The sequence below is a fragment of the Zonotrichia leucophrys genome, chromosome 8 (genome assembly GCF_028769735.1).
Source record: "Zonotrichia leucophrys gambelii isolate GWCS_2022_RI chromosome 8, RI_Zleu_2.0, whole genome shotgun sequence".
Lineage (NCBI taxonomy): Eukaryota > Metazoa > Chordata > Aves > Passeriformes > Passerellidae > Zonotrichia > Zonotrichia leucophrys.
Genome location: NC_088178.1, coordinates 7333891 through 7348837, shown reverse-complemented (window position 1 = coordinate 7348837; position 14947 = coordinate 7333891). Strand labels below are relative to the sequence as shown.

The following is a 14947-nucleotide window of genomic DNA, read 5'->3' as shown; positions in this document are numbered from 1 at the left end:
TTGCACTTGGTTTTGGACTAGCCAGTGGAACAAAAATAAGCAGAATTCCTTTTCTTAAGTGGGTGCCAAATTCTCAAGTGACACATCATGCCACGTTGTGGTGATGAATGCATGGCTGGCTGCTTGCGCGGCTGGAGCTTAAATTCTCCTTTTTTTCTTAAGAAAAAAGATAAGGTTGTGGCTTCTTTGCTTTATTTTTGCTTTGCAAAGGAAAGGTTTAGAAAACAGTCCATAAAGAATGATTGACATGTATTTGAGGGAAGAGAAAGATGTGGAGCCATTTCACTTCTTGTTGCAGGCTTAATCCAGGATAAATCTGTAATTACTGAAACATACTGGGACCTGATGCTGTCTGGTGCTGGATGGGGAATGCATTGGATGTTTTATTCCATTCCTCAGTGCACTGGTGACCACTTTGTTTGTACTTCTCTATTACTTTGTAATATTTGACTCTTTCTTGTGTTCTTACTGGCACTATTGCCAAAGACTTGCCTTTCAGTTAGAATAGGCCTCTCTAGCAAGGTGGCTTCAGGTCAGAACTGATTTGTGGATGAGAGATTGTATGTTTAAGCTTATTTTTTTGAGGATGTTGCAAAATCTCTGCAATGCAGAAGGCAGATGTGGGTACACCAGGATTGAAAAACTGCCTATCTCGTGCATACATATGTCCTGACAATTCAGCTGTGGACAAGTGCAGAGTAACTTAACCAGAAATGTTCCTCCATGGATCTCTCAGTGTTCATCTTATAACCCAAAGTGAAAGAATTTAATATTCCTTTGACTTTTTGATGTGTGGTTTAATGGTTTTTAATGTGCATTTTACGATTATCTACTCTAGGTTTTGATTTCCAGTCCAGCTATCTTCTCTGAGCATAGTAACATATTGCACAATTAATTTGCTGTTTATAATATGCCCCTGAAAAGAGGCTCTTCCATCCTGTTTATTCCTGTGTTTCCAGCTGATCTCCACAGAACAAAAGAGTGGCTTCTGAGCCAGCTTTTGTTACAATTTTGCATAACAGTGTTCAACTTTGGCCAGTTTTGAAGGTCTTGGGTTTTGTTGAGGAAGTCTTTCTGTAAAACCTTAGAAATACAAGTAAGTCATCCCAGTGCAATGGATAGGCTTTGAGTTTGCTAAGTAAGTTGGCAGTAGGCTAGATGCTACACCTGAATTTTCTCTAGAATTTTCCACTCTGTTAGCACCTATACAAGAGGATTTCCTCTTCACAAGGTTTTGGGCTTTATTTTACTTTTTGGACCTTGTCTAAATCTTTGGTAAAGATCATCTGGAAGAGAATTGGGGGAACTGTCAAAACACAGGTTGTTTCCTGTCATTGTCTAGAGCATTGTGGGCTTCCATCTCCTTCCTGCCTTTTGTTCCTGGGTTGATAATGTTGCTTTTAAATAAGTTCAAACAAAAATAGATGTAATAGAGCTGGAAATAGAAATAAGTATCCTTAAATGAATGTCTTTGCTGCCTGAGCACAATGTGCCAATAATAATGAAGCCAGGTGATCCCAGAGGGGAGTGGAGTGTTTACAGCCTGTGGGGCTAATCCTGTCACCTTTCCCTTGCAAGTGAATCTGCTGAAGTCACCAGCAGCACTTCAAGGAAGTGACAGATGGATGACAGCAGCAGCAGCAGCCAAGTAGCAAGAGGGATTTCTTTTTAGCTGGAGGGTGCTGCTCCCAAAAATTCACAGCATTTTTTATAGGTGTTGATGATTTGTTCAAGGTGAGTTGTGCTCTATTACTCTACATCCCAGTGGCACCAGTGGCAGGAGTGTTGGATGTTGGACCATCATAAAATCTGTCCTTGTGCTGTAACAGCACCCAAAGGTCACAGGGAGGGTTTGTGCCCTGTCCTGGAACATCTGCAAGTGGGCAGGAGTCTATCTCAGAGGACAGCATGGAAATCCAGAGGCACAACAGAGGTAGAACAAACAAGGGGAAGGATGTAGGGCAAAGTGTGAAGGTAAATACCAACAGAAGCAAGTGTTTGTATAAATCATTAGTGTATGCCTTAAAAAGGGCTGTGCATTTTTTAAACATCTGTTGGTGAAGGAAATATTGCTTCTGTCCCATTGTTGCATTTCTGGCATCAGGATAAAGGTGCACCTCAAAGCTGGGTGTATCATTTTGAAATGGATACCAAGGGTATAGTGTTAGGATATAAAAGACAAAGCCTTTATCCTTGGGGAGCTTCTGGTAGGCACTGGTCAGTAAGAAGAAGCACCAGTAGAGATGAAAAGCCTCTGAAATGAAAATAAGGAGAGTCAAAAAGTGAGATTGAGTTTTGAGGGGTCTTAAAAGTGAGTATTAAATAAATGAGTGAAAAAGGAAGTCTTAATGCTGCATTTTTACTGATCTGGTGGGTAGGAATGTGAACTTTGGAAAGCTCAGAGTCTGCAGTAAGTAGAAGGCAAGAGTCACAGCAGCAGAAAGGGAAAAAGTGGGAGTTGACTTATGCTGATATAGGCATTTTTGCCTCCCTAAGAAAAATAGACGCTTCCAGAAACCTGTTTAGCACTCATTTATTAAACCAGAGTGCCATTGTGTGTGTGGCTGGCACAACATCTGATGGACATGACTGAGCCTCTTCCTCATCCATGTTGTGACTTTACTCAACTGCTATGTCTCATGAGAGAGAGAACATAAAGGAAATCAGAAGTAAATGTGTTGCTGTCTGCAGTTCAGAACTGCCTTTGTCTTGTTTTCAAACAGTTACAGAATTTCTTCTCCAAGGGTGGAACTTGCTGGAGAGTTTTTAGATGATGAAAGAACAACTCCCCTGAGGAAGATTCATGGAAGCTGAGGAAGGCAAGTCACTGTTGTACAGACTGTCTTATGTGACTGTAGGAAATTTTAGAGATGGAGGAGGCAAAACTAATCAAAGAAAAAAGTAACTTGAAACCCCCAAACCCCAGTTTCCCCAAACCTCGATTTATTGCACAGCACTCAAAAGAAACAATTTCTAATTTAGAGATTCCAGGGCTGCAGTAGTTAGTAAAGCTCTGCAATTCTAATTGTTTGAGGAGTATGTATGATGAAAAAACATCATGTGGTTGCAAAGGGACCACTATATCTATTTCTAGAGTTATCTGTTACATATTTGTTTACAATTCTCTTGTTTGTGGCTCCTCCCTGCTCAAAAGAAAGCTGTGGGGAAGCTTTCTGATTTAACAGGAGTCTGATTTAATAGGGCCTCCTGGGCTCTGTAGAAGGACTATAAAATCTTTGTAGGATATGGTGAAGTCAGATAGAATGAATGTAGCATTAAAAAAATCAAGAGACCTGTAGATAAGATGGATTGTTGCTTCCCTTCAGTTATTTCCCTTTTAGCCCAATGAAGACATGACAACTCTGGCTTATTGTTGCATGAGTGCTTGGAAAAATTTTGAGTCAGTAAAAAGCTTGCAAGACTGTTTTAGATCTGGCTGAGAAAATTGTCCATGGTGTGCAACCATCTCTAAATCCAGAAGATCTCTCTGACATGACAGGCATTCAGCAGGTTCCTTAAATCGGGGTCTAGGAACTTCTGAGTATCCTGGACCATGTCCCACAATAAAGGAGGGACATAGTTCTTAAATTTAATATAGATAATTTAGACTTAAAAAGGAAATATCATAAAAGATTTATGATTAATTTATCCCTGTTATTTTAATCTTAGAGGTCAAGAAAATGCAAACAGTAGGATTGTTTGTAGGAACAGCATTGAAATTCAAACTCCTCATTACCTGTTGTGTGCATGAAGGGAGTGAGTCAAACCTAAGACACGCAGCCATCTGATTATAACCCAGTGGGTGGGAGGGATGAAGTCCTAGGGCTTTGAGCAACATAGATATAAATACAGAGCTCCCTGGCAAAGAGGGACAGGGGCCCCAGGCAGAAGGGGAAGCACTCCCAGTACCCCAAACCTCCAATATCATTAATAAACCCAGAGTCTTCTGGGGAGTGCTTGGACTAAAGGATACCAGAGTGATACAGGCTTCTAGGGGAGGAAATATGTCTCTTTTAAGAGGAAGAATGAATAAGACTCTCTGCCAGAATTAGGAGATGAAGATCCTTATAGCCAACAGAGATTTATCCTGTTTAAACATACTGCAACAAGGCCATAAAAGGCATATGTGCAGTATATCTGTAATCAAAGCAAAATGAAACAGGGCAGAAGGGAAGTTTTTAGAACACATTTAATCAAATAGTTAAATTTATTTTTCTGGAAACTGAAGCGTGCTCAAAAAGAATGGGAACCTTGGCAAGTAATTTGGGAATGAGGGGGAGCATTGAGTACTAACCAGCCAATAATATAAAGGATAAATTTGTAATTATGTATTGAAAGTATGAAGCTTCTTATGGAGAATCAGCCTAAGGGAGCAATGAGGGAAATCAGCATTGTGCTGAATCAACCCAATACATGTTTGTGCAATGACCAATTTAATTATTAAACCTGACTTAGGTGCAAAAAAAGAGATCTGAAACACAGTGAAGACAATCTTTCAAATATCAATATGAGAGCCATTTGACTTATTTTATATGTGACAAGAAGATTTTTGGCTTAGGCATTTTGGTATGTTCTGTTATGGCACTGTTGTGTTCTTGCACAGATGAAATATTAACCTTCTGTTCTCAGTCTTCCATAACTTTTTGTTGGAGAAGGCAGGGATAATTTTTATTAGTTCTGTGTAAGCACTGAGATTGATTCAGGTCCCATGACAATGGAATTGATGTCAGGAGAGTTACCCACAGTCAAATTTGTAATTGAGCAGTGCCTTTTCATATGATTAAGTATTTATTCTTTGCAGAGAGTTTTAAAATTGTTCAAATAAGGCCCTTGGCCTCTGCTCAAAGGTGAACTTTTTGGAAAGTTTGAGTGAAAACATTTCATCCATTTGTGAATATGAGGAGAGTGGAAAACTATTTTCCCCCTCCATAAAGACTTTTTGCTGCCTTCCTTTGAACAGCTCTGCAGTGTGAGTAGCTGAGGCCTGTGGGCTAAAATCTGGCATTGAAACAGCCATAACTATGAAGTGCCTTAGTTTTGGCTTTGATTTGACTGAGTCGTGAGCCTCAGAAAACAATGTTCTCAGCATGCACTCCAGGGTGTTGTTTCTTGCTTCAAAGCTGCTGAAATGTGCAGCAGAGAGGATTTACTGTGAGCCACTGAGGAGCTGTGCAGCACAAAATTAGAGAAAGATATTGCTCTGAAGCTGCAGGGCCACGTGGGCATGGAACAGCAACATGAGACCTCTCCAAGCACTTGGGGTGCACAAAAAGTTTCTGGGTGTTTTGTGGTCTGTGAAACTGAAAGTCGAGTTCCAGCACCTGCAGCCTCTGCTCCTGCAGGTCATTTCCAAGAGCCCAGAGAGCGAGTGGGGACAGGGCTAAGGGCAGACTGAGGCACACAGGCAGTACTGCACCCCTCTGCAGGCAGAGGCTCAGGGATACAGCACTGCTGCTCCTCCCCAGCACACAGCAGGACTGCACTTGCCCAGCCATGTGCCCCTGCCTTCACACCCAGCTCTGCTTTGAAGGCTTTCCCAATGGGAGTGCAGGGACTGGCTGTTCCTGGAGGAGATATGCCCCCCAGATCTGAGATTGTGTCTCTTTGCACAGCACAGCCTGTGAAACAGTGCATGCCTATCTAATTGCAATCACATGTGAAATCAGAGGGTCAGGGATGGCTGGATGTGCTTCCTTAACTACATCATTTTTTCACTTGGCATAGTTAATCATACAGCCTTATGAAACATGAATTTAGTTTTATGTATGGGAGCTCTGATGCATTTCCTCTGGCATTTTACAGTGAAGCTGGTTAATATTTGCAATTACTTGGAGGCTTCTGTTTAGTTCTGGTGTCTAGGAAGACAGATTATGATAGACTTGTGTGTTTGGTTCTTTACTGAGCTGCAACTGCATTGTCACATCTTTCAGAGTGAAGGGGGAGCAGTGCTTTCCCTTTTGCACAGGCTTGCAAAGCTTGAAGACAGTCAGTCTGTAATGCAGCATTTTGTTCACTTTGATTAGTTAGTAGTTTGTAACTGAAATTCAATGTTTGATTCTAACAACTTTTCTGACTGGTTGATATGTAGTGATAGTGCATCTCAGTCACTTAAAACATATATATAACCAAGTTTATTAATCCCAGCTGAGGCAGGAGGAAGACCTGGCTCACCTCTGCTCCCTTCTCCATCAGCTTGCAGCACATGCAGAGCATTGCCTGTGCTGATGGAAATGCGAGATATGTGCCTGTGAGGTGCTTTGTGCCATAAAGGACCTTCAGGAGATTGCAGTGCACTGAATATTAAGCAGCTCTAAGGCAGCGCATGACAAACTGACTGTGTAATGGAGTGGGAAGCTGCAGCTTGGGTGTGCACAACGTAAAGGAACTCCCAGGTGAAGCTCCTGTAGTGTCTGTGGTGGAGAGCTCTCTGCTGCCAAGCTACATGTCAGAGTGGGCTGTCAAACAACACAGTATAAAACTGATTTGTGTTTGGATTTCTACAGTGTCTACATTATCTAGCTTTTGTGGTTCACCTGCAAATGATTTTTTCTTTTAGTTTCAATGTCCAGAACTGTAGACCACAGCACCTGTTAGTTATAAAATTGAGAGCATTTGCCATAAAGAGGAATCGAGAACTAAGAACTAAATATAGTTTAAAGAAACCAGATGAATAACAATTAATGAGATATTTTTTTTTTGTAGGCACTCACTTCAAAGGCGTCATCCATTGCAGGGGTGTCACTTTGGATAGGATAGGCTTTATTCTATATGATGGATTCTTGTATCTCCTATGGAATGAAGAGAGTGTCTCATGGAATTTTCTTTTTCAATTAACAGGTAGTGCCCTTAAGGTGGCATTGCTTTGGAGAAAAAGGTAATACTACAAAGATGTTGACTACAAAGGCATGGCTACTAGGAAGTGTCTTGCATAACCAACACACAGCCAGTTCTGGCTCCTGGCCTACTCAAGCACCAAGGAGTGGAAATGGCTTGGGCTGATGCTGCCATTGAAAGGACCTTCTTGAAACTATGGCTTAACTTAAAAAACAAGCAGTGGTGTGTTTTTCTCCCCATCTCTCAGGGAACATCCTTGCCCAGTGCAGGTGAGCTGCATACACACCTCAGATACATGGCTTTGTCCTTTTAGGCTGTGTGATTTCTTTCTCTCCTGGAGAAGCCATCAGGGATCATTCTTACACCACCTTGTTGCTTTCTCCTTTTCCTTTGCTCTCCCAAATATTTTCCATATTTGGATATCTGACTCCTGTTTCCTCCTCTTCTCCTGTCAGGCCCTGAGCAGGGGCAGTCAGAGCTGCTCTTTATTTCCAGCTGCTTTGTAGATCTTGTGCTTTGTCTTCCCATGCAGGCGTCTGTGTGCCAGCTGTAGCAACAGATGAAGCCCAGGGAAAATCATCACTCTGCCACTGCCTCATTTCTCTGTGCACAGTTGGCCAGTCCTTGCTGGGCTCTGAGTGGTCAATGATCTGCAGGCTGAGAGCTTTCCAGACCTCAAAGTATTTTCTTATATAACATGTCACTGTGAGAAGTGCAAAGCTGCATTCACAAGTGGATTTGTGCTTCTCTCTGGTTGTGAGTGGGAGGGAATGCATGCTCAGATGTATTAGAGGAACAATTCTGCTTTGGTAAAAAGGGCAGGCACAGGGCTAGATTATGGCAGGAATGTAGTTATTGCATGCGAACATGATTTGGAAAGAACCAAATGTTTAGCATGGTGTTGACTGCATGGTTCATTGGTGTAGATCAGTTTTGTGATTAAAGTCTGCTAAAAGAGCAAAACACCAGTTCTACTAAACTGAGTTGTAGACTCTTCTTCCTCATTTTCTGGCTTCCTTCTCTCCTTAAAATCTTTACAGAACATCTTTTAGATTAATCAGAGCCTGGTTGGTCTTCCTGTGCATGTTCTCCTGTGCATTCAGACTCTGTCTCGGTCTCAAATATGTGGTTGTACACTATATAATGGACTTTAAATGTAACTGAGTGTTACATATGCTTTTTCTCTTTTCCAGAAATTCAAGAATCAGGTTTTGTACATATAAGGCAGATTTTTAGGGGCCTTGAAATATCCTTTTCCCAACACAGACAGTTATCAATAGAATGCCTGATTACTGCCCCTTCTGTAGCCTTTCACTGTGACATGACTGGACTCAGTGATCTTAGAGATCATTTCCAATCTAAACAATTCAATGGTTCTAAAGCCTGGGCACTGTATCTCCCTAAAAATTAACTGTGAAGAAAATCTAACTCTGTTCACAACTAATGGCAAATCCAGTGAATAAAAATGGTAGCTTTCTGCTGCTTGATAAACTGTGTGAGGTCATCTGCTGCTCCTTCCCGATGGAGGTTCTCTCTGTCACTTGTCAGTGGCCAAGAGGATTCAGGAACATCACTTCAGAGAGGGCTTTGCTCTGCCTTGAATGGAAAGTCCTGAGCTTGTCTGTCTATAAGGTGTTCTGTACAAATCCAGTCTGAAATATGATTTAAGAGAAGCTCAACTGAATAAAATATAGGAGCTCCTTCCCACTGTATTAACTCACTGCCATTTTCTTTTAGTAAAGAAACAGAGTAAGTGCCATTGCTTTGTGACTGCCATTCACAGTGATGGTAGTTCATGTACGGTGGCACCAGGACATCATCTCACAAAAAAAGCTTTTATTTCAGAGTAATTTTTTGGCTCTGGTGCTGCATTTCTTGTGGCTGGATGTGCATTTGCATATGCTGGTATGTTGGTCCTGTTCAATGGCAATTTGCTCTGCAGGTACTCACACACCTGCTGGGCTGGCCACGAGGGATTCAAGGCACACTCCACTTTCTGCACATTAAAATTATGATGTGGAAGAGTGGCTTGTAAAATCTAAAGCATTCAGAATGCTCTTTGCAGTTTTACAGGAGAAGCCACAGGACTCTGGGAAATATACACTTCAATTATTTGGTGCAGTACACTTGAGTCAGGTTATTGACGTCTGTTTATTGCCCACCACTTCATGATCACACAAGTAAACTAAAAGCACAGCCTGGCAAGTGAGCAGATCAGGGCACCTGTGACCACACAGCTCTGTCTTGGTTTCGTAGCTGAAAATAATATTCCTTGCTTCTGTTTGGTTTCTCACATTAAGAAGTAGAAGTGCTGACAGCTCCCGAGCCTGCGATGCTCCTCAGGTACTAACACTGGTGGAAATAAAACCAGGAACATGCTGGAGGTTAGTGTGGGGCTTTGGGAGGTCTGAGCTCTGTTTCAATTCTTAGCACTTTCGTTGCCTTGCACGGGAATTTGTGCACTTGAATCCTCCCTGATTTAACTTCCAAAAAGCAGGTAATTAAAGACAGCTCAGGAGGCAACGAAGTTAGTGGGGTTTATAGGGTGTCTTGAGATTATCGTGTCAGCATACAGGTGCCCACAGCTGCTACATCCAAAGAGGGGCTCATGGGGGCTTCTTTGTGAGAGATATAGAATAAAAGTGAGGACAGAGTCGGCGACTGCCGGGCAGAGCTTACTAAAACCTTTCATTTCCTTACTTCCCAAGCGGCAGAAGTAAGTTTTTAAAGTTAAGCACATCTTAAAATTCCTTCCTTACGGCAGCCTGGACACCTGACCCGCGGTCGCCGCTGCTCCCCTGCGCCCTGTCCGGGCAGCGGCAGAGGAGAGCGAGGAGGGAAGGGAAGGGAAGGAGGGAAGGGAAGGGCAGGGAGATGAGGAGGAGGCGCCTCCCCGGGAGCCGGGCCGGACGCGGAGCGGGGGCTGCCGGGGCAGCGCAGGCACGGCCGGGCCGGGCCGGGCGCTCCGCCGGGGCCATCAACAGGAAACCCTGCGCGGGCCGGGCCGAGGCGGCGCCAGGCGCGGCCGCCTCCCCCTGTCTGTCCGTCCGTCCGTCCCTCCCCCGGCCCGGCCCTCCCGCGCAGCCCGGGGGCCGCTCGGCTCCGCTCGGCCCGGCCGCGGCGGGCGAAGCGCGGCGCGTCCGACCCGGCGCCCGGCAAGGCACCGAGGATGAAACTGCTGTGGAGAGCGAAAATGGTAACCGGCTGTCCCCTCCTGTCCCCTCCCGTCCTGTCCCCTGCACTGCCCTGGGTGCCGCTGCCCGGCGATGCTCAGTGCCAGCCGTGCCCTGCCCGCTCCCCGCGATGCCGTGCCCGGTGCTGAGGGTGCCGCTCCCCGCGATGCCGTGCGCGGTGCCGGGGGTGCCGTGTCCGATGCCGGCCGTGCCGTGCCCGCCGATGCCATGCCTGGCACCGGGATATGCTGTGCCCCCTTCCTCCGCTTTCCCCCGGCTTTAAAGCTGCTTGTTTTTTGGTTTTTTTTCTTGTTCTTGAAATAATAGGTTTTTGGAAGAGCAAATCACAAATCCCTCCTTCTGAAGACAGTGAAAATGTCGCTGGGTTATAATGCTCTGTAGCTTCAAAGATTCAAGGCTGCTTGCCGAAGTAATTCAGCAGTTTTCAAAGTGCGAATCCTTCCCTAAATGAAAGGCCAAAGAGATTAATTGTTGCAGAAAAGGGGGGAAGGAAAGAGACGACTGCTAATCAAAACCAAACTCTTTCCTTAGAAGACTTTATGCAACTATTTAAAATATGTGCTAGTCTGGGAAAAACAGTTAAATGGAAAGTCCGGGTACCTCGATACCACAGGAAAGGACAGCTTGCCAAGAATATCTCCAGTGTTCCCTCAACCTAAGGGTATCCTGGATTGCTTTGATTGCTGTGTTTACTTTGTGCTGCCCATCTCCTCTGCTCTGCCTGCAGCAGCAGAGCACCTGGGACTGATTGTGGTCAGCAGAAGGGGGAGAACGTTCCTTTTCATCTTATTTTTCTTTCTCCTTTTCCTGGCAGACCACATTTCAGGACGGGGGTGAAGAGGTAGAAGACGGAGCCGTCTACAATGTCACCCTTAAAAAGGTGCAGATTCAGCAGGCTGCCAACAAAGGAGCAAGGTGGCTGGGGGTAAGTGAGGCTAGCACGGTGGGGAGGGCTGCTCATGGACTTCGGAGCCGTCCGGGGAGCTGAATTCCACAGCAATTGTTACAATATTAACTTCCAGCACTGGCCGCTCTCATTATTTTTTTAAAAAAAAGAACAAACCAAACACTGAACTAGTCTGCTGGGTCATCTGAAATAACACTCTCCTTGTGTTGACTCTTCCTCTTTTCTTGACCTGTAAAAACAATTTGACCAGCTGTGGCCCTGTATCAGGTGATTCTTGGTGCAGAGACAAGGATCTTAGTTTATGGCCCGAGAAGCTGAACATCTAACAGTTCTTTCAGACTGGACTATGGCTTGTTTCTGCTGTTAGGAACCTATCTCAGGTCTCCAAACAAGTAGTTATGTTGTTTTGACTGGTAAAGGCCCCTCAAAGTCAGCAAAACTTCCTCTGACCTTAAGGGAATATTAGTTTGGGTTTTATTTCTGTATTGCTTTCTTGGTCAGATGAGAAATTAATTGCATTTCTGTAAGAATTACAGCTCTGTACTGTTTTTCAAAGCACAAGGGCTTTAATGGTAAGTAAAATGAGCTTAAATGCACACAGTTGATTTGACATGCTGCTGAGCGCCTTCACCTTTATCAGGCCAAGTCCCCAGCTGATAAAAAATGTCCTCACTTCATTGGAATCAGTGCAGCTGTGGCAGCTGGGGCCAGGTCTGCAGGAGATGCCTGTAACTTTCATAGTATTTTGTTATGTTTATTTTTTTTCCTTTGGGATCAAAGGCAGTAATATAAGAAGTTGGCTTGATGTAGTATCCAAGTTGGTATTTTAAAGGCTTTTAAAACTGCCCTGAGATTTATCCAGTCACTTTCTTGTGAAACCCCTGTGACATGAAGCAATACAGCAGAGCTTAAACCAGCATCAGGAGAAATAAGCAAATTCTGTCCTGCGTGCAGATAGTGCTCAGAGTCTCCCCTTCTCGTGTTTCCAAGAGGTACACAGAGTACTCATCAGAACAGATAATTTCAAATCTGCTTCCTTTGGGTGGCAGATTTCCCATTTCTGCCTGCTGTTTTTACCAGGAAAATACTCAATTATATTTGAGCTCCTGCAACTTTCCCAGCTGGTTTTGACTAAGAGGTGAAAATCATTTTGAGTGTGTCTGTGTCCCATAAACATAGTTTAGAAAAGTCTGTTTTTTGAATACAAAAAAAAAGTCTGAATTTTTTTGCCTGCTTGGGCTGTGTTGTTCCTTGTAATAGGAGTTTGCCAGGCCTTGGTCCTGTTCTCAGAGGAAGGGAGCTGGTGTGTTCCTGTGCTCATCCCCACAGCTGATGCTGCCCATCCCAGCAGGAGGACCAGGGACTGCAGGGTCAGGGCAGTGACTGTCAGGATCCTGTGCCTGTTGTTGGTTTTTTGAGGTCAGAGTGTTTGTGGGGAAGGAGATAATGTGTCAGAAATCCACACCTGTTCCCGGCATAAATCTGTAACTTCAGCTTCCAGTCCAGTCTCTTTCATGAGCAAAAACCCCCAAATCTTGTGTATATTACTTAAAAATATTTTGGAACATATGGGCTGTTTGTTTCCCTTAAGCTCTTCAGAACATAAAGTATTTTAAGCTCTTCTTGTGATCTTGTTTTATTAATGGCTTTTTTTGTGGTCCTGAAATCAATAAATAGCCTCTAACCCAGAGCATTATTTATGAAGAGCCATCCCTGCCCCCAGCAGTTTGGCTTTGAAGACCCAAATTGTCTCTTTTAGAACTGTCATCAGGTGACTTCGTTGTTTTTTGTTTGTTTGTTTGTTTTATCTGGAGTTTATAAGGGTTTCTGATTTTTTTCTATGCTTTGAAACTCATTAGCACTAAATTAACAAGGTGTTGGATTTAGCAATGTTGATTTTAATTTTTTGATGGTGCTCTAAGTCAGGCTTAGATTGAAGACTCAAGGTCGACAACCTGTTTGTACATCAGCAAGTATTGAGCCTTCACAGTGACAAACATAGTAACTCACTTACTGATCATATGCATGCCTGGATTTAATTTTTAAAAAACTTTTTCTCAATGTCATTTGTGTCCTGTAAAACTCCACTTAGCAGAATGACCCCTTCTGAAGCACTGGGGTTCTTGTTGCCGGTCAAGTCTAATAAACCTTCCCTAAGATTCTCCATCCTAACAACCCATCCAGGGTCACTGGATGGCTGGCCCTGTGATGAGAGAATGGATTGTTTAAAGGCCAATCATAAGATTCCAACTACAGCACCATAAACACTTGCCTACTGAAATACAGAAATGCCTTTCTTGTGTTTCAAACTTCTACAACTAACAAAAGGAAAAGAGAAACAGGCTGTGACTTAAGCAGGCATCAGCAGTTCTGAAACTTTCAATAGTGTGAAGCTTTTGGATAATCACTGAATTTCTTAGCTTTAAATTTAATAGTAGACATCAAAGGATGCCAATAACAGCCACTGCTTTTGTCACCATATACTCAGTCACTAAATATTTAGTGAAGCTTAAGACTTTAAGCACTAGAGTATTAGGGGATATTAAAAGCTCTAGTGGGAGCTCAGTATTGTGAGAGATGCTGCACAAAAGCACTGTTTTGACTTAAAAGAGTGTGCAGACGTGATATTAAAAGAGGATTGTCTGTACATACGTCTTAGCTGATGATTGGTATCAAATCTTCAAAAATCAAGTGTGCTTTCTAGAAATATTGAGAGAGAATCCCTCCCAAACACAATAGATTCAACCAGAGAAAGCATGAATGCATTTTTCTTGAAAATAAAGTGGATTTTGGTGTCTCCAGGATAGATTTTGAGAGGTCTCCAGGATTCTGGAGAGAAGAACAAGCTACGAAAGCCATGGAAGCTGAGGTACGTGGCCTGACATCTTTGTGAGAGAACAGGATGGAGAAGTAGAGATTTGGACATACAGATGGCACACTCAGAAGAGGGGAAGAGGAGGATTTGGGGTGCACAATCATCAGTTTGAATGGCATTATGTCAGGCTAGAGAAAAAGGCATATTGGTAACTGGAATGGAAGGTTTGGGAGCACAGCAAAGAATTTGAATGATGTGGTTAGAAAGAGAATATTGTGTTGTGAAACTTTATTTTCAGAAAGAACCTGGAAAATGGGATTCAGCTTCCCTGTGAGGATGTGAATGCAGCCCACAGGGAGGCTGGATGTCAAAGAGGATGGTGCTATTGTCTGTGGAGAAAAGGCACCAGAGCAAAAGAGACAAATGTCTTGGGGGGGCTTTGGTCTTGAGCTGACAGCCAGGTACCTGTGCAGTGGCAGAGATGAGCTGAGTCATGCTCCAGCCAGAAGTAGGAAAGGACAGCCAAACTCTGGATGTAAGAGTAGGTCAGCCGCTCAATACTCAAAACTGAGTTCCGTGGAGCAATGTGCTGACAGCGCCAGGGGAGGTGAACTCCGGCCCGTATCTATGGGAAACAGGAGAGAAGGGAAACAGCAGCAGGTGAAGTTCGTGGGGAGATGGGGGACAGTGGTGCAGGAAGAATAGAGGCACGGGCGTGGTGTGCGAGCGTGGACAAGATTACTGAAACAAAAGCAAAGAGGTTTTGAAATGCTGTGAAGTGGCAATTGTCAAGCCCCGTGTTAGGCGGCTGGAGTGCTTTATCCGCCCCTTGCAGGAGTTACGGAGGGATGGGGCACCGCTCTCCTGGGAGGGGAGGGAATGGCGAGGAGTGAGCGCTCAGACACGAGGGGCTCCTGAATACCTGCAAATGTCTTTCCTATCAGAGTCCTTCATCTGGGAAGGAGTGAGGAGGAGACCTACAGTGTGTGGGCATTTAGTGGGGCAGGTCACAGGAAACGCAGCCAGGAACTGGAGTTCCCCAAGCCTCAGTGCCATCCTCGCCACCAAATTTCTTGCTATACTGATGGATGACAAGGACTCCTCTTCCTTTGAGTCTTAAATACCCAGATAACAGACAAATAGTCAGCTCACTTATGGCCAGGCTGCCTGCTCTCATTAGGCATGCATTACACATCT

The 14947-nt window shown here is 44.0% G+C and overlaps 1 protein-coding gene across 1 annotated transcript in view; it reads left to right on the top strand.

Moving 5' to 3' along the window:
- The first annotated feature begins 9731 nt into the window (after window positions 1-9731).
- The window catches only part of RGL1 (ral guanine nucleotide dissociation stimulator like 1), a 52644-nt gene continuing 47428 nt past the window's right edge, over window positions 9732-14947 (top strand). The window contains exons 1-2 of the mRNA XM_064720028.1: window positions 9732-10030; window positions 10843-10953. Coding sequence (XP_064576098.1) covers window positions 10004-10030; window positions 10843-10953 — 138 coding nt within the window. The 5' untranslated portion in view covers window positions 9732-10003. The remainder of the gene's footprint in view (window positions 10031-10842; window positions 10954-14947) is intronic.